The sequence below is a fragment of the Numida meleagris genome, chromosome 4, assembly GCF_002078875.1.
Source record: "Numida meleagris isolate 19003 breed g44 Domestic line chromosome 4, NumMel1.0, whole genome shotgun sequence".
In the NCBI taxonomy this organism is placed as follows: Eukaryota; Metazoa; Chordata; class Aves; order Galliformes; family Numididae; genus Numida; species Numida meleagris.
The window spans coordinates 89,837,970-89,858,008 of NC_034412.1; the positions used below are offsets into that span (position 1 = coordinate 89,837,970).

At 43.4% G+C, this 20,039-nt stretch overlaps 1 protein-coding gene across 4 annotated transcripts; it reads right to left on the minus strand.

Moving 5' to 3' along the window:
• On the minus strand, positions 243–19,898 carry C4H4orf48 (chromosome 4 C4orf48 homolog). 4 transcript variants are annotated; one of them, XM_021393802.1, is made up of 5 exons: positions 19,862–19,898; positions 13,362–13,475; positions 11,285–11,442; positions 6,031–6,119; positions 243–2,558 (listed from the first exon to the last, which is right to left on the minus strand). In XM_021393802.1, the coding sequence occupies exons 2-5, from the start codon at positions 13,394–13,396 to the stop codon at positions 2,493–2,495; spliced, it is 348 nt and encodes a 115-aa protein (XP_021249477.1). In that variant the 5' UTR covers positions 13,397–13,475; positions 19,862–19,898; the 3' UTR covers positions 243–2,492. The 4 variants fall into 4 exon arrangements, with proteins under 4 accessions (XP_021249477.1, XP_021249478.1, XP_021249476.1 ...); XM_021393803.1 differs by lacking the exon at positions 19,862–19,898 and having other exon boundaries at positions 13,362–18,149; XM_021393801.1 differs by lacking the exons at positions 13,362–13,475; positions 19,862–19,898 and adding an exon at positions 11,529–13,340.

Below are 20,039 nucleotides of genomic sequence, written 5' to 3' on the forward strand. Positions count from 1 at the left end.
TCTTTAGAAAAGTTCACAAAAATCTTTGCAGTACTTTTAATTTCAAATAGGAGTGAGTTCGATTTTATACTTCAGCAAATAGGAATACATTCATAAATTTAGCTCAAATACAAGATTTATTGATTTTCTTACTCAAAATAGCATTTTTCCCTCTGCTGATTTTCCTACTAATTAAAGAGCAGATATTTATTGCTGCATGAGCACTCTCAAGTTACAAATAAGCAACGAAGCACACCAAACAGTGCAATGCATCTTGTCTTTTTATTGTTATAGACAAAGAGGAGTACATCTCATCAATGCTGTCACATCTGTAAACTTGCAATGTCACTCTGGTCCCTTTGGGAGCCAGAGAACATCCACTCATCAGTCATTCCACCTTTTTATCATAATAAGCTGCATATCAAAACTCAGCTGTGTGCAACCACTTTTCTAAATAAAAACACAGCCAAAAAAAAAAAAGAAAAAATAACCCCAAACCAGCATTTGCTAACAGGACTTTGCCGCATTCTTTAAGGTACCAGCAGAATAAGCATGCACAACAGCAATACAAAACCACAGACATGCTGCCATCCCCAGAAAGTGAGCTGCACTGAAAAATTCACAGGTTCAGTGCTGAAATTCTACCTCCTGCCAAAAATCAATTCAAGATCTGTGCATTGCTTATGTCCGAATCTAAGTGGGAGTAAAGCAACCTAAGGCTGGTATTTGAAAGCAGTTGTGTTATGCCTACTGTTTTAGCTGTAAAATAAACCACTCTGTTATGAGACTCTCTATTGCTTCCCCTCAGCCAGTTTCCAGTGCTACAGTGGAGTGTAATGCTTCTAGAAGCAATGTGTTGCTGTGTCATGATGCTTCTCTCTTATACAAACTGGGTCCTGATGACCTATAAAGGGTTTTTCTAGAATGCTACAAAGGACAACAAAATTCCTACATAAAATGAAGGTGGAAGGATGCTTTTCCTTACTGAGAACCAGCAGCCTTTCAAACGACTTTGGCAGAGTGTATTCTGTGTATTACTGACTGTGACTGCACACAAAATATTTTGGCAGTGGGTCACAGTTCCCTGTGCCTGCAGTGGTGGAATAAAATGGAAGAGAAGAGGCTTGGAAACACAGAGGTTATTAGCTGCCATCATACATCACTGAGCTGCCTGACAGCAGAACATCAGCTGCTTATGGAGAAATGGGCATTTTAATAAGGGTTGATAAAATAACTTTGAAAACCACTGTTGTTAATACTGCTCCCAAACTCCTGCGTGTATAAAATTACAGATTCGTACATAGAAGCTCTAGCTGATCTACACATTTCCATTCAATACACTTTGGGGAAGATAGCTGAAGTTTTATGAAAATCTGTTATTCTGTACCATAACTTTCCACTGGGGGAATCTTCTGTTTTCCCCATCCCGCCCACCCCAAATAAAAAGGAAAAAAAAAATAAAAAGGAAAAGAAGGGGAAAGGATCTGCCACTGTTTTTCAAAGTATAACAAGGTGCAATCTTGTCTACCACTGCTACACTGCCTGAACCGTTCTGTCCTCTCATCTCCCACTGACTGCAGCAGGAATATTAATAGCATCAGCGCTGTAACCCATCACTATGGAGTGAAATTCCTCCCCGCGTAAGTCCGTGCAAGAGCTGTGGGCCATTTTGCTGGAACCCAAATATTTAAAGAGTAGAGTTTGCAGGAGGCTCCTGGGTGCGCGGCGCTGTGCAGGCGTTCTGCCAAAACCCTCTGACGCGGCCAATGAGAGCGGCTCAGCCCAGTCTGCGATTTGCTTAATGAAAGACACTTCTCCGGAAGATTTTGGCAGACGCAATCGGTTCTACTGCCAGGCAGCATTCATGTGATTATAAACGTTAGTGATCGCATTAGATACTTAATAAATCCCTCCAAAAAGATCACAGCGACTGTGTGGCTCTGAAGAAACAAACGCTGGGTACAGATTACTGTTTGCTGTGCACTGGATTATTGATACAATCGGGAACAAATACCTTCTGTGGGCTGCCAAGCAGGCAGTGACAACTATTAATTTCTGTATAAAAGCATGACTGCTTGTTTGCAAATTTACAGCTAAGCATCACTGCAAAGCAGCTTCCTTTTCTTTTTAGAGACACATTTGTAACATAAATATATCAAAGAATTTGACTCTACTTACTTTCACAGATCTATGGCCATTTACATAAGCTGAGGAGTTGGCCTGAGAGTCTAAGGATAATTTTTGGCTTGAAATAGCAGGAAAGTGAGATGCTGTCCTCACACAAAACCCAGGAGTGAGACACTAATTTTTCTTTTGACATCTCAGCAGATACAATATCACATACAGTACTGACAAAATACATCAAAGCAAATATGATCTAACTGGGCTTTAACTGTTTGGATAAAAATTGTTTTCTTGTGGTGTGGCATTCTGTATCTTCCTGTAATTTATTCAATAGTGTTTTAAAAATGAATACATAATACATGTCCATTGGCCTAATCCCAGCACTCGTTTCAGTGTATTGCAGGAAAGCAGTCACACAGGCCTCTCTTCTCTGCTCTCAGGAGGAGGGTTTCTGTCTGCAGAAAAAAAAAAAAAAAAGAAAGATAGAAAAAAAAGAAAGAAATAAAAAAAAACTGAAAAAAGCACTTCAAAAAGGTATGAGTATATAATTGATTAGACCTAATTTTGCTACATGGCTGTAGTCAAGGTGCTTTGCTGAGTGAAAAATCATAGTTATTAGACTTGGTTTCCATCCAGAAAAAGTGATACAAAGTAAGTATATTCAGAATCAAGAGGCATGGAGAGTAGTTTTGTAATCCAAATGTTTTCATTTCCATAGTTAACTTCCAGGGACAGGGCTGTCAATATTATTAAAATATCCTTTCTAAATGCTGAGCAAAATTCCACTTTCAGCTGCACTGCTCTTAATTCCTTCCCAGTGATTGATGGCTTCCTGTTGATGAAGCCTTCAGAGCTGTATAATTTAATTGTGCCAGACAGCATGTGCTAAGGGGTTGATTGTGCTCTCTGCGTTACACTGCTGTTTCTCCAGAATAAGTCTAGGTTCAATCCAGCTGTCAGTCTAACCATGTTGTCTGAAACTCACCACTTTTTTAGGGCAGATCTGGACTTGAGCTCGTGGCTCTTATTTCAGCCTGAGTTAGTTCAGTGACAGTCACCTTATTACCAACTCCATTTGGAGCTGAGCCTCCAGAATCCCATCAAAAGCTTAAAAACCATTCTCTGTACAAATCATTTAAAGCTATTTGTTCTTGGTTTTGGAGTGTCTTGGTAGGAAATCATTTCCAAGCTTCTGTTTTCTCTGTATTCCAGGAAAAAAAATAATTTCAGATTCTCAAAGATATTTAAATATCACGCATTATTACAGCTTAGACCTTTTGTTGGCCTTGGTCTCACTTTTTGAGAAACAAAGATTGAGCTTCCCAAATACCACCATCATTTCAGAAGTGGAGTCTCCTGGAAGACTCACAACAATGGCAACAACAGGCTGCCCAGGGAGCTAGCGGAGTCACTGTGCCTGGATGTGCTCAAGAAACATCTAGACAAGGTACTTAGGGACATGGTTTAGTGGGCAATATTGGCGGTAGGTGGACAGTTGGACGAGATAATCTTAGAGGTCTTTCCCAACCTTAATGATTCTATGATTTTAAGTGTAATCACAACTGAAGAGAAACATTTTCCTGAGCATAAATTTGTGACTATCAACCTGTGGTCTGTGGTCCCTTAAGTAGTTTGTAGACTGACTTTGAAGTTTCTTGGGAAAAAAAAAAAATCCTTAAGCCTTTCCAGGCTTAAATTCAACATAAATGGGTTTCCCATTTGTATTAGAGGAAAAAAAAAAAACAACCAAGCAAATAAAAACACTAAAGCCCTGGAGATTTCTTGTTAAAAGATCAAAAAGTTCTGCGAAACACAAACTCTTTAGCTGGTGTCCCCCTTACAGGATGCTTCCTGACAGCTTAAAACCAGCAGAGGCCTAATTAATGAAGATACCCAGTTCCCATAGCAGTAGCTGGGCACTTCTACCCAAGGATCTACTCTGCTGAGCCCAGACTCCCTGCCCACCACCCCAGTCCCTGGGCTCTCTGTCCCCAGCCTCTGTCCCCAGCTGCTCCCACTCTGCTGCTCACCTCTTGATCTCACAGTGCAAACTTTGCAGGCAGAGGCTGTTTGAGAGATGCTTTTCCCTTCCCTCCCTCTATCCTTTTCAGCCCAAACTTTTGACATCTACCTTTGCATTAAAGAGGACTTGCTCACAAACCTTGTCTGCTTTCACCTATCAGCTTAGTGCAGTGGCAGGCATTATCACTGTACACGCAAGAAGAATTAACTGTGGCCATGTTGGAATTGGCATAGGAAGTCCCTGACTGATCTGTCCTCCATAGGGTTTGCCCTTAGAACAAGAATTTTAAAGGCTCAAATAGTTGTCCAATTAAGCTGTTTGTGTGTAAAACATAAGAAAATAGAGTTGGGTCAGCATCAGCCAAGCACCAGCAGTTAAGTGAAGATAGGAAGGCTGTACCTTTCTGAGAACAGAGGACCATTTGTAGAGGTTTGGCCACTGCCTTTCACTTTCGTAACTCTGCATCGTTCAATAATTCGTACTTCACTGAAGTATCTCTTCCAGAAAGGTCTTTGGAGTCTCAGTACCTCCTTCATATGGTCATGCATAGGCACAAAACATTTCAGACGCATCTAATCCAAACAGGTGGTGCCCAGCTGTGCACCAGAGCAGCCCAGCCCAGCTGGGGTGGAGCTCCTCTATGTGCAGCCTGACGCCTAGCAGTTATTGAGTTTTAGGCTACTGCATGGGAAACTTCTGCAGTGTAACCCACGCTGCACACAGATCTCTGGCCTAATCAGTTCACTATTGATAGCTCATGAAAGCTCAAGTGACTCTACCCTCATTGTCTGGGGCCCTACGTGATTGCCCAAGGTCACAAGAAACCAAAGGCAAAGCAACATAATTGCCGTTCAGTGATACAGCTTGAGACATAATTTATTTTACTTCTCTGTGGCTGACTGCTGTGAATGACAATTTGAGCAGAATGTGACTTTGAAGGAACGAGGAGCCCTACCCACCCACCAATAAAGATGGCACTGGCCAAAAGCAGCCACCCAAAGGAACTGCAGATGAGGCTCCAGTCTGACTGCACTTAGCAAAAGTTGCTTACTGTCATGTTGCCAATGTATATGGAGCTGTTAGGAAAGCAGAGATAGTACAAGGCATACGGGAGGGCTTTGTTATAGAATCATAGAATTATGTGAGTTGGAAGGGACCCTTAAACTTCATCTAGCCCAACTCCCCTGCAATGAACAGGGTCTCCTTCAGCTCCACCAGGGTGCTCCTTGCACCCTCCTGCTCCTTGCAAACTTCAGACAGCATGGAATCACTTGTGAATTTTCATTCAGCCCTACCCCAGCCAATATGCATGTATATTTATGAACCCACATATGTAGGCAATGTTGAAATCAGGGCAATTTATTACACTCTCATGTTTTGATTTTTGGGACCTCTGCAGCACAAGACAGGCAGGCGAGGATGCAAAATGCCCTGTCTGCTGTGACAACTGCCCAAGGAAATGTGCTTTCCCCTTTTTTCTTGGAGAGTATCAATACATGAACAAGGAATATACATGCTTGTCTTTCCTCTCTGCCAGCCCTGCTTGCTACCTTCTTGCTATCCCATTCATCTGCTGCTCCTGCCCAGAGGGTGATGAATCCACTGCTCAAAAGCAATGCTACGAGACAGAGAATAAGCCATCTTTCTCATTCTTCTCTCCTGCACACATCTTTTCTTCTTTATTTTATGCATGAACTGTCTGTGGTAATTCTTTAGCCTGTTATGCAAGGAGTCAGGCTACTGAAGCACTCCAGCTGGGTGGAAAATAATCTGCAGTTGGTACAGTCCTATTTGCTGGAATGAAAGTGAGTCAGCAGAGATGTCGTGTCTGCTGTATGCAGACAGGCAGACCTGGCTGCTTGGAGACAAAGGCTAAGGAAAAGTTTGTCTACAGAAGCACATACCCGCGTGTCTAGATTATACGCCATCTTCTTTAAATCCTGCAACGCCCTCTGCATGAACTCAAACGCATGGCAGTCAACACAAGGACGGCCTGGAAAAAGGTATAGAAAAAAGACATCACTGTCGCAGCATGAAATTTGGAATGCAGCAGTACAAAGGGGGAACAGTCAGAGACCTTGTAATGCCAGGAGAAAACCCATTTTACCAGGACCCACACCTGCATCTGTGCAAAGTTAGGGCTGCCTATGGCCAGGGCTCTACCTGTCACTGTGCAAACGCTCACTTCTTGAGTGAGGACCAGCAAAAGCACGAGACTGCTTTGCTGCGTGGCCTTTTCTGAACACAGCCCAAGCTTTGTTCTGCCAGATGCTGAATGCCTTCAGCCCCATCTTCTCTCTTTGAAATGAAAATCCCCTGTTTCTCCTCACACATGGGTTAATTCTCCACAGATCTACTGCAAATAGCAGTTGCAGTGGATCAAAAATCAGGCAGCCAGCTCTGTTTTTACAGGAGCTCTTACAAGAACAGCTTGGTAAGGGTCAGCACCAGAGCTGTATTTGCTTCCTTCACCTGCTGCTGTGTTTTTTCTCTGCCAGGAACGCAGTGTCCCACTGGCTCTGCAGCCGGTGGCAGTGTGCGTGCACAGAGGGGCAGGGCAGGGGGAGGGCAGAGAGAGGAGGAGGAAGGGATGTGCCAACAATCTGCTGCCTCACTGCTGGGCCTGGGCATTTCTGCTCTGCCAGGATTCACCCTGCACTGACCTCATGCCCTTTTGTTACAGAGTAAATGGAGCGCACACTTTCAGAGGAAGAAATTGCAGACACTGGAGGACATGCAGGGGAATGGAGAAAGATGAAATTTTACATTGATCACAGAGCCCTGACAGTGTATATTGGCAATGCTAAAATCTTTGTCCCCAGGCAGCCACTTGTGCTGCTCTGACAAAGCAAAGTGAGTGCAAAGCTGCTGCTGAGATGGATACAGAGCTCCCTGCAGTCTGTTATCAGTATTTTGACAGTCAAACTGTTCTCACTTCTGAGCATGGAGGAAGAACCTGAATACTCAGTGTGCTGTTGGCAAATCTGCCATTTGCTTGGGGCCGTGGCCTACTCCTTCCTATTGCAGTGCTCTTCTCAGAAAGCAGCCTACCCTGGCCTACTTGCCTGCCCTGAAGTGACTGTCACCATACTGCATGCGGAACCAGGAGCCGCACTCAGTGATCCTCGTGGGTCTCTTCCAGCTTGGGATATTCTATGACACTATGACATCCCGGGATGGCAACATCCAGCTGTTCAAGCTGCCCTGTCACTTTGACTTATGGTGGCACAAAGAGAGCTCACTGAAGCAGCACCACTGCAGATGAGGAGACAGCTGTACCTGGGAGGGGAACAGCCAGGAAGGCAGCTGGCTGTGAACCTTCCACTCATGCAGTCCTGCAGAGCATGCATCTGAGCAGAGCTCTGGAAGTTAAGGCATTGTTGAACTCACCGTCGAACTTCTTGCACTTAGCACAGAACAACCTGAATGCTGTTCCCCAAATAAAACAGGGGCAGCAAATCCCCTCTGTCTGGCAATACTACAGCTACAGTCTGATTTTTATCAGCAGGAACACACAAGCCCTGACTCTGGCTGAGCTTTTAAACTATCATACTAGCCAGGTTCTTGCAGTAGACAATACCAGACACTTTGATGATGTCTAAGATTAAGCACTTGGTTGGTTGTTGTTTTTTTCCTTGAGTGTTTGTTATTTGTTTGAGCAAAGCTATGGGAAATGGGATGCAGCCCCACAGGGTCAGAGCCTTTGCTCATGTGCCCATGCACAGGATTTACCCATTCCCCTAAGCTGAGGCCATCTCACTGCTGTGGGGCAGGTGGTGCTCACTGGGTGTTCTTCCATACACTATGTACTGTTGTTAGTGATAATGGGTATTACTGTTAGTGATTCCTAACCGGCCTGCTGCAAAGGGTGCAGGTGTGCTCATCATGGGGTCTACTGCTGGAGTCCGAGGGGGCTAAAATTAACCTGTGGTACTCCCAGAGACAGGAATTAATAAAAAATAATTGCAATAATTAATAAATAACCCCGGTTTCACAGTGGTGGCCATGTGAATGTGTCCAGCATTGCTTCAAGCAGGCAACTGATGTAAAAACTCTCAATAGGAGTAATAGCGGGGTGGGATGGGATGGGATGGGATGGGATGGGATGGGATGGGATGGGATGGGATGGGATGGGGTGGGGTGGAGTGGGGTATAACCTACTGCAGGGAAGCTGCTTTAGCAGGGGGGTTGGACTGGATGATCTCCAGAGGTTCCAACCCCTACAACTCTGCGATTGTGTGATTAAACCTCTAGATTAGACCTCTAGCAGTGTTATTCTAGGCTACTAAGAGATGTGAAAATAGACATTCTGAGTCTTGGACCTGAGAAGTCCTCCATGGATTTTTCTCACATTATTTTGACACATTGCTTCTTGAATCCATGGGAACTTTCAGCATCTGCAGCATTCTATGGCCAAGTTCCACAGCTCAGCAGCTCACTCTATGAGCAAATTTTCAATTGTGTATGCTCTGAAGTTAACTTCTACTGGTGTCACTTTCTGCCTCCAATTTTTGCACTGAAAGAGACATTTATTACATAATCACCATCTTTGCCCCACTTCTGACTTTGCTGATCTCCATCACTCCCTGCCTCAGTGTCACCCTTCCAGACAGAAGAGCTGGCCTGCAAGCTGCTCTATCTAGCTGGGCTCATCCTCTCTTTATGCTCACTACATTTTCACTAAGATGCTCGTGGACATTTCCTCCAAGTAACTCTGCCTGGTTTCACATGGGAGTTAAGCAAATCTAAGCACATTCTGCTTTCTGCCCTTGGCTGCGTGTTCCCACACTTTCCCTTGCTCACAGCAGCAGTGACCACGCAGTTGCTTGGTCAGCTGAATTGCTGATGACTTTTTCTCCAGACCAGCTCCTGAATGCACAAGTCCTAGGGCCAGAATGAGGACAAGGGAGAAAGTTACAGTGAGAAGGGCAGAAGTAGCACAGGCTTACACCGGCTTAAAGCAATTGCGGAACCAAACCTTAAGTCCCATCATAGCAAAGTACAGCAGAGTGCTATTAATTCCTTGCTGACAGCTGGGAACAGGCTATCATTCATAGGGAGACTTAACAGGTTTGTGGATTAACATAATGAGAATTATCAAGAGTCAGCTATAATTCTTTAAATGGATCCTGTCAGCGTGAAGACTGTGTCTGCCTTTGTGTGTTTGGGGAGAAGTGGGGGAGGAGAGCTTAAAATATGCTTTTTGGCTTCTTCTTGGTGAAAAACTGGAACTGAAAGCACTGTAAAAGTCTAATTTACTTTCCCTCGCATAAACATGGCATTTACTCTTTGTATTTCTTGCACCTTGGCTAATGCAACCAGACTGACCGGCTTCTGTTCTTCAGTTCCACACTTCAGCCTTCACAGTGGGCGATCTGGGCTGGAAATGCAACGGTAGCTTGGGGATATTGCTTAATTATTTTTTAGTGGATTGCTCTGAACTTTAAAGAAAATACTCTGAAAGCATTAGCAACACCACTTTATACTTGAACAGTCTTTGTAAATGCAAAGCAGTGTTTATAAAGTATAAGGACTTGATTAATCACTCCTAATTAGCATTATTCATTAAGAGCTGGCCTGGTTCTCTGACTGGCAGACAGGAAGCAAAGTGGAGCATAGGAGTTGGCACGCCAGACCAGAGATCAGTGTCACACAATAGCACAGGACCTCTACAGCACTGAGAAGATAACACGGACTTAAGCATAACAGCAGCACTGACCCCAAAAGGAGTCAGCGCCCAGGAGGACAGAGACCTCAATGAGAAATAGCCTGTGGAGCTGACATCAAGCAGGGAAAGATTCAGGAATGTCTGTACTAGATCACATCAAAGCTTTGTCTGGCCCAGTGTCCTGAATTCCAAGCACTGCATCTCATTTTACGCGTCTAGGAGCATTTCCAGGCTTTGAGAGCAGCTGGCACTGATGGGCAAAGGAGGGTACCTGGAGCACTGAGCAACTGTGCAGCGTTTTCTCAAGCACTGGCTGATGAGGAGCATTGCAAGCTCCTTGTTGCTTTAAAACTCTGTCCCTACAGCAGCAAAAAAACAATTTATAATTCATGATGAGTCAGGAGCCTCCCTCCTGGCCTGGCCTCAGACATAAACACCATCCGTGCATTCACAGCAATGCTGCCAGCCTCTGTGATTCAGGGCACAGCAGCGTGTCTCTGCAGAAACACTGAGTGCCCCTCATTCCTCATTCTCACATGCAAGAACAAAACAAGACAAGGAATCTTTCTCAAGGGCTCCTCAGGGGACTTAGTAGCCTGGTCCCAGGATATCAGAAAGATTAGATCTGATTTGGAGTCGGTGGCCAAGTGTTTGTTCTACAGATAAAATGGGAGTTTCCACTACACGAGAGGAACAAGGAACCATCACATACTTTTCCTCCAAGACGTGTTGACTTACCTCTGCTAACACAGAAACACAAAAGTCACATTGAATTTATTTTTTAAGCACGATATTTTCCTTGAGAAGACAGTATAAACCACTTGCCACAAAACTTATTAAAGTTAATGAATTCATGCCTGGAAAACAGACACAAGCTAGAGGTGAGGCCTCTTTTAGAACAGAGCAACACTTATCTCTAATTGAAAAAGCAGAAGAACAAAAAAAGAAGGGAATTCAGCACTCAAGTCCTGTGGAGGAAGTCATGGGTGTATTTAAAAATTAAAAAAGCAATTTTAGGAGAATAGGACGCAGTGACTAAATCAGATCTCATACTAAATATTTGAGTAGTGAGATAAAAAGATAGCTGTGCTACAAAGTGCGGCTAAGAACGAGAGAATGGTTTATATGCAATTACATTCTGTTTAAAAAAAAAAAAAAGAAAAAAACATAAAAACTCCCAGCAGGTATTTAAGCTTTCAGTGAGCAGCTACTTCAAACTTCCTGACCAAAACACCCTGAGAACGCTGACTTTTCCCTCGTGTCTTCCCACCATTGCCTCACTGGAGAGCTGAGGAAGTTTAACTAGACACTTGCTCAAAATGATAGAAGAAATTAGTACAGAGCTGTGATCCAAAGCCAAGAGCTCCCAGCTCCAAGCTGTGTCTGAGCCAGTCAGCAGGGTACCCCCGGAGCTGTCTGTGTAGGGGTAAGAGGAGGGCACAAAGCAGGACGCGTGCAGCGGGGCATGAGCGCAGCACGGCAGTACGTACTTTCGGCAGGAATGACACTCCCCGAGTCCTGGCTGGCCCCCACAAGCCTCACGCTTAGCAGGCCCAGCACCGAGACGAACGGGATCGCCACGCGCATCACACTCCAGGCAGACGGCAACGCCATTGCTCGCGTCAATAATTCAAGCTCTCTCCCCAGCCTGGAATGAGGAGAAAGAGTGAAAATCGGCGCTTTGTTCCCTACAAGGAAGGAGATGAACGGTGAGATGCAAAGACCCACACGTACATGCAAGGCCACATGCACGCGTCACGGTGCTGACATGCTGTGGGCTGCAACATTCCCCAAGGACCAGTTTGCCCAGTACCTGAGCTTTCTCTTCACCCGTGGAGCAGCTGAAACAAGCAGGCGAGACTCCAGCATTCGATCTGAGCATGCGTCCCCCTGCATCCCCTCTTCCCCGATTAGGGTCATTGCCATGGAGATTTGCTATAGCAACACGGAAAAATTGGAGCTGCCAAGTGGAGGAGAAGATTTAAAGGGACCACAATGCCGTGGATAGTCACTGCTGTTCTCCTCTGCCTCCACCCCTTCCAAGGCCACCTCCTCAGTGGACACCAGCTGCTGCCATCCATGTCAGAGGGTCTTGGGCAATGTTTGGGTTGGCTGCTTTTATTCTTGAAGGGACCGTGCTGCACAATGCAGCTCCCATCCTTTGCTTTAACTGTAACTCACTTAAAGTGAGATTTTGTTCCCAGAGATTTCAAATAAGAAGGAAACTCAGAAGTTTGCTTGGACGAAAAAGAGATCCAGTAACTGTTGGTGGTGTCTCAAGCCGCCTTGGGTAGAAGGTCCAAAAGTTGTTCTCAGCCACTGGGATCTTCTTAAGGTGTTTCAAGGCATGTGTGTCCACCAAAATATCTCCACTGACACTATGAGAAGATAAGACTCCCAGCCCAAACTCTGGAGTTGGGTACCTGAGGTGAGGCTGTGTGAGATGGCCCAGGTTAACGCTGTCTGGCTTCAGATGCCTGCTAAATGAGCAGCTCCGCAAGAGCCAGGATGTAATGGAACAACATTGTACAGTTTGACTGTACACTCATCTAGGGCTGGTCACACAGTCTAGCCCTGATCTGCAGTTTTAAATAACACCAAATGGAAATTCTGGCACAAAATCTAAACCTTACACTTCCATTTACCCTGGCATATGTGTTTCTTGCACATTCACTCATTATGGTCCTGTAGACCATATCACACTCCTCATAAATGAACTTAAAGAGGAGGACAGAAAGCAATTACCTACATATGCAATGGCCTTTGTTATGGTAGAAAGCAATGTTTAGCCTAATATTTTTTTCAAGGTACCAATATAGTCCTTTCTATAGTTGTAAAGATTATATAAAATCATTTTCATAGTTGCTTGGTCTTTTCAGTAGGTAGGTAGAACAAGCAACACAACTCACAATGAGATAAGGAAAGAAATACGACATCCTGGGGAAGGAAAGCAACCTCAGAATTAAGCAGAGGTTTTTCCCATCTTAAGTATGGGAAGTATAAAAGGGGATAAGAGCAGAGAACTTGGGAAAATTTGGAACAAAGGGAAGCTGAATGTCCTGAAATATGCCATTCCCAGGATGCCAAGACTCCAAGGATACCTACACGTAGTTTGGTTATAACCTATTATTAGGGTCTAGATATCACAGCTTAGTTTTGCTTACTTGTGTCTACATGCAATACAGCTTATTTGTTAGTGGATGGACTGACTTTGTCTTGTTTTCTGACTGCTCAGCCACCCACTATCCAGGCTTAACACTGTGATAGCACCACAGAAGGAGTACTTGCTGAATTGGACTACTGCCATCCAGACAGTGCAACACCACTGAACCTGCTCCCACTTGTACCAGTGGGAGAATCTGCAGTAGAGCCCTCTCTATCCACAATCTAATGGGTGGAAGGTGTTACTTCTGTATTAAAACACACTACTAAGCTTAAAATAATGCCCTTTTTTTTTCAATTGCTTGATGCCAACATAAAATAATCAGACATTGCACTTGCAGAGTCTGTCCAGTTTTTGCCTCAAATACCACGGTCTTTAAGAAGCGTGAAAAACATTCTCAATACCTCTTGTTAACACAAGTGTATGGTCCAAGATGCATTTCTCAATTCATAGGGAAAAGAAGCAGTGTCTGTGGATAACTTCCAGAAATCTGTGTTGCTCTATCACCTCCAGCAAAGCTGAAGAAGAGAGAAGGAAAGTACTTGAATGACTTCCTTTGCTATTACATTCACTATTGCATACCTCTATGACTAAAAGACATCAGTATAAATTTGCTTTGAAGAATGAGAAAATTCCAAGAGAATCACAGGAGTCCATTTGCTGTCTGAAGAAGGTCACAGTGAATCCTAGAGGGCTCCTAGAAATATTTATTCTTCATTTTCTCTTTCTATCTAATCTATATCTAATTATCATATGCTAACAAAAAAGGGGTTTCCTGCAAAATAATCAGAAAAATCCAGACACATATTGGAAAGATGGTTAGTGAAGAAAGGCACCTGGTAGCTCCCTAAAAAAGTCTTTCATTGACTTCTAAATGTTACAGGTATTGAAAGTTACATCTTTGCAATGAAGGAAGAAAATGTATACACCTAGTTAAAACCACTAACCTGAAAGGCCTGAGTTTAGATATGTTTGCACAAAAGGAAGATGCGGGCAAGTGCTCTAATGTTAGAACTCCGTTATCATGGTTATGGGTGCACATGGCAAAGTTAATCCCAGTCTAATTTGCAGTGCTAAATCATTGCCTGTTAACATGGCTGTAAGTCCTTTGCTGAACTCAGAAGAAAGCACAGAGACAGAAGAATCTGGGTCTGGTTACTATTAGTTGAATGGCAAGAGAACAGAGGCACAACACCAGAATGGTCAAGAAAAAAAAATGTGATGCAACTAGTAAGAAGCACGAAGGCTTTGTGGGTAGGGAAAAGCCAAATTTAATCAACTTCAGGCAGGTTTCTGCCAGGGTGTCACACATCACTGTGAGGAGAAAAGCAACAAAACTGTTACGGGGCCCACAGAACTGGCTGGGTAACTGTACATCGTTATCAGTGGGTCATCATCACCATGGAGGGACACATCACATGGGGTCTGGAAAGATTCAGTTCAAGGGTTATTCAGCATTTTGTTAGTCACCTGGATACTCAATAAGCAAAGTGATTATTTAAGATGTAACACCAGCCTAGAAGGTTATAAGAAACACTGGGAGAGGGGACTAGAATAGTAAATCATACGGACAAGTTGGAAAAAAAGTCTAAAAACAGAATAAAATTGATAAGGATGAGGACAAGGTGGTACACTTCATCAGGAATAATCAAGAGCTTCCATTTAGAATGGGGAACAGCAGGTGAAGTGGCACTTCTGTGGAGGAGTTAGGGAATCATGAGCTGAAATCAGTCTGCAATATTCTGTCATTGCCAAAAAAATGGCAATTATACTGGGATGTACAAAAAAGAGTGCAAGAGCTCATATTCTTTCCATGATGAGGTCTCGGCAGTTGTACTACATCTGGTTTGGTCACCGCAGTACAAGAATGGTAGGAACTAGCAGAAATGACCGAGGTTTAGGAATTGTGCTCTCCGAAAACAGTTGGAAGAACTGAGGTGATGTGGTCTGAAGGAGAGAAGGGGACATGAAATTTCTTCAAGAATATACAAGGCTGTTGCAGAGAAGGTATAACATATTCTGGGCATCTCTGAAGGATCAGATAAGAGGTAAGAGGTTAAACTTTATCCAAGAGGCACCACCAACAGCCCTAGAAAACTTCTTTATGATAAGAATGGCACTGGAATGGATTGCCTGTGAAAACAGGGGGATATTTAAGACTGTAAGTAGAAATTTGACATCTTTTAGGAATAGCATGGGGATAGTTGGCCCTGCAATAAGACAAGAGGTAGACTGGGTGATTTCTTATGGATACTGTTCCTTTCCTGCTTTTTGTGATTCTACATATGATTACGAGAATCATTTTGCTTCCCAAGTTGTTACTTCTCAGCTGCCTGTGTAGCTACTCCAGCATAAACACAAACACTCCTGGGAGAAAAGTACTGCCTTCATGCAGCATCTGAAATTCTCCTTCCTCATTTAGAAGGGCAAAGGCAATGCTTTTCTGGTCTAAACAAGTAAGGTGTCAAGAGAGCATTCCCATTTTGGGACAGTCATTGATAAAAGAATTTAGAGACATTCAGCTGCAGGGCAGCTTCCAGGGTCCACAGGGTCCTAATGCTCCTTTAAATTATTATTTTACACTCCTGCAGATGAGTTGAGGGCTGACAGGCTGGTGCACTGAAGATGTTTCAGCACATAAACAGAATACACTGTATTGTTTTGTTCTGACAGACAACTCAAGCCCTGAGATGGACTGAAAATCAAAGCACCTTCTGCATGTTGTATTTTATGCCATGAGACAATGATTCACCTTGGCTTGTTGGCTGATAGCTCGATGGCTTTAAACACTAAGTCAGAGTTCTGGCAGGGAAAAAAAAAAAAGTCTCCCTCATGTGAAATGATTATTTTGCTCTTGTCAACATTGCTTGACAAGTTCCTCATCTTAGGGCTTCCTGGAAAACCCTTCAAGATTCCAACCACAAGCTGAACCCTGGTCAGACTATGAGTCTTTAAGACACTGCAGCTGTTCCAACAAAGCGCACGTGACACTGCAAAACAAGAATGTGGCGGCAAACAGGGAGCAATGATAGAAACTCAGTGCCAAGATACCCTTCAGTGCAGGAAATAATCAACTCCAAAAGGCCTCCTGTAGCACAGTGTAAGATTTTGGGAAAGATTCAAGCTTGATCAATTTGCAAAAAATCCACTGAAGCCATGGGTGACAAGCATCCTGAGGCGATCCCTAAAGCCTAGAATGCTACATGGGAGGGGCAGCAGTCAAGTTATTGTGAAATGAAGGTCAGTTCATGATTTTGGTTCCAAGAAAAAACAAGAACCACTGGCAAAATATCAGAGTTCTCCTAGTTTACATTTGAAGGTTTGCATCAGACTACTGCAAAACCAGCAACTGTTCACCGTGCTAAGCAGGGCATAAGTTTACAGCATAGGCAAGAGTGATGTATTACATGTCCACACACTGCCTGAGCACCATGGAAGGAAAAATCAATCTATTTGCCCTGCTACCGCTGGTATTATCCCCGCCTGGGAAGCTGAAAAACGCATCATTTTTACTTGCTTGAGAGCTATGTATGAAAATGCCTTCTGAATTCAGGTGTTTCGAGAGCAGTTGATGCTCAGGAAGAACCTCCTGGCACTTCTTTAAGTGATGAGAGTTTTGGCAAATCATTCTGTGGCTACCAAAACCAGCGCTGCAGAAGGGGCAGGCAGCTCTCCTCTGAGCAGCCTGCATATGCAGACAGAAAGGGGAGAAGGTCTCATTTTGTTCTAGAAAAGCTACTGACATCTAGGACACGGTTCAACCCTCTGTGGGTAAAATACAATTTGATTTTACATCATATAAAACCATACTTCAAATCTGCAATATACTGGCTGTCAAATGGCACTTAAATATTGTTCAGCTCCCTCTTCAACACAAGAGTGAACTGTGCATTAGTTATATTCAGTGGTGTTGGCTGAAACCAAGCACTTTTCACAAACTGGATGTTTTATTACACTGTAGATGTAGCCCAGAAGAATTCAAGAGGCATGTGTATCAAACTTACTGCATGGATGATTCGATGATTTGTCTTTAGATGGGGAAGAGAAATAACCCACGCTGCCTAAAGATTTGAAAGTCAATTTATAGTGCTAAAGATCACTTCCAATGAACTATAAGCATTCACAAATGCTAGCAACTTTGATTCTGGTCCCAAAGTTTGTGCCTGTCTCTGGCCCCTACATTAACCTGACAAGTTTCAGAGTAATACCATTAATTAGATCTTTCTCAGATGGTCACCTTTTTAGGTTGTGGTTGACAGTTCAATAGATACAACCTCATTAAACCTGGTGTCATTGGAAACTTTAAAGTTAGTTGGGATTTATGCATAGGAAATTGTCAAGTTTAGGCAGTTTCTGTGCAGAAGCCACAAAAAAATGACCAATTTTATCAATATGGTTTGACAAATGAAAGTTGTTTTGCTCAAAAGTTAGTCCAGATTTGACATATAAATGTACTTTATGATAGCGTATCTTTCGTTAATTTGGACTAGACACAATTTTGTTGTACAAACAAGCTCCTACACTTTCTGCTCGTTTCTTAGAAGAGCCACTTAGATAATCTAATAATCACACCAAATAAGCATGCATGAAAATTTCTCTGCACTTAAAGCAAAACAAAAGCTGTGATTTGGCTCTTCTTTCTGTAACGATGAACACAAGACCCAAACTGCTTCAGTGAAACAACCGACACTTTACAGAGGAAGAATACAACCCTGCAACTCTTTTTTTTTTCCTAACGTTTGGGAACTTGAGGGCCTTGAAAACACTATTTTCCCAACTCCCCATAACACTACAAAGTTAGAGTTGGAATGGAATTGCGTCCAGGCCTGGGTGCCCCAGCACAAGAAGGACATGGAGCTCTTGGAATGAGTTCAGAGGAGGGCGACCAAGATGATCAGAGGGCTGGAGCACCTCTCCTATGAGGAAAGGTTGAGGGAACTGGGCTTGTTTAGTTTGGAGAAGAGAAGGCTCCGGGGAGACCTCATTGTGGCCTTCCAATACTTGAAGGGAGCGTATAAACAGGAGGGGGAACGACTGTTCATGAGGGTGGATAGAGATAGAACAAGGGGTAATGGTCTTAAACTGAGACAGGGGAGATGTAGGCTAGATATCAGGAGGAAGTTTTTCACACAGAGGGTGGTGACGCACTGGAACAGGTTGCCCAGGGAGGTTGTGGATGCCCCGTCCCTGGAGGCATTCAAGGCCAGGCTGGACGTGGCTCTGTGCAGCCTGGTCTAGTGGTTGGTGACCCTGCACTCAGGAGGGGAGTTGAAACTCTTTGAGGTCCTTTTCAACCCAGGCCATTCTATGATTCTACGGCAGCTGGAGTAGGGTTACAGAATGTTTACATGGAGTTTAAACTGCAAACCCATGCTTAAAGAGAAATACTTTTTTGAAACTAGAGCAACAGTCCAGCATATTTGACATTGTGAATTGTATAAGTTCACAACACCTGAAGGTGTGACAGCCACCATCCAGTGCTATAAATAATTTGTTTGTTCCAAACAGCTTTCAGCGCAGTCCCAAAGCAGCAGACAACCACATAATGCAGTATAGGATAAGAAACAGGACAAAGTGAACAGTGAGAAGCATGCATGCATGCTCTGATGGCCCTGTCAAATGCATACAAAACAACAGTTTGGATTTAATGGGGCTCTTGGGATTTTGAGTTAAAAAAATCAGTTCTTGTAGGATGCGCAGTGGTGATATTAAGTATGATCAGAAGAGAAGGTCAGCCCGTTTGTACTAATTCTTCCTAGCCCTCAAACTTGCATTTCTCACGGCAAAGCCATAGGGCAGGGGACGAAAGCAAGGCAGGACCAGGTTTGCGTAGTACGAAGGAGACTTTAATATCTGAGTAACTCTATAGCTCCTTCTTGGCAGTAGGCAAATGGTTTGCAGTATCATTTCTTTCCCTTCAAAAAGGAAACTTTACTCCTGCTTTCGAGCAGCCTCTGCAATGTACTGGGCTGCAGAAGCATGGCCACTGACCTACTTAAGGGAGAAGGTTTGTGCTGTGAATTTAGGAAGCAAGAGTTCATTTCTACACATAAGGACAACTGCACCAGATCACACCACAGATCATTCCAAGGCCAGTGTCTTACCCTTGGCAGCATCTATATTTGGGAAAAGCATAAAACCAGGGCAACTACAAAGCCTTCCTAAAATGCTATTAAATGGCAACAACTTGTGGTTCAGGGACTTCATGAGTGCCTTTTTTTTTTTTTTTTTTAAATCAAAATCCAAAAGTCTACAGTAGTTTTCAGGCTTGAGTCTGAACATCTGCTTTTTAAACTTATACAAATATTTAAAATCAGCAACACCCTGTAGTGACCACACTCAAAACTTTAACATGCAGTAAGTTATGAGTGTCATCCTTCTATTTGCTCTGACTCCACCACCAGCTGGTTTTAATTCACTGCATCTCTCTTCTTGTTTTGGAAGGGACAGCAAGCAGTCATTCTCAGGACACTCACGATTTTGTAAACCGTCGTCATCTCCTTCTTCAATCATCTCTTGTCCAGACAGAAACAAATTTCTGATTTGTTCTTTGCACATTACTATGCATAATCCCAGTCACTTTTATCTGCATTTTGCCTGGTTCTGCTGTATCCTTTTGCTCTGTGAAAATAGTCTTGACTCTCGCCATTGTGCCATATTAAACCTGAGCATACATACTCAAATCATTCAAAAGTTTCTGTTCACTTGCCCAGAACAGACATTCTGGTTGATGGATGTAATTTCCAGACCTCCTTGCCAATCCTTTTTTTATAATTGTGTGCCATGTTAGTTGTTTTCTGCTCTCCTGCTATTATGATGGTATTGAACAAGAAGTAACACAGGACAGTCATTCAACTAAATTAAAATAGATAAAGTAGGTTGTGAAGAAGCATACAGCAATTACCATGAGGAAGTTCCTGATTCTGATGGATCTTCTGCAGGCTGAAAGGAATCTCTCATTTTTCAGATTCTGAGCAAAAGAATGAGAAATTTATTCCCTTTCCCTCTCCTACAGACAGGGAGTGACATATCAGTGTTGCTCAGCACCATGTTCACTCACTTCACAGCAGGTGGGAATACCA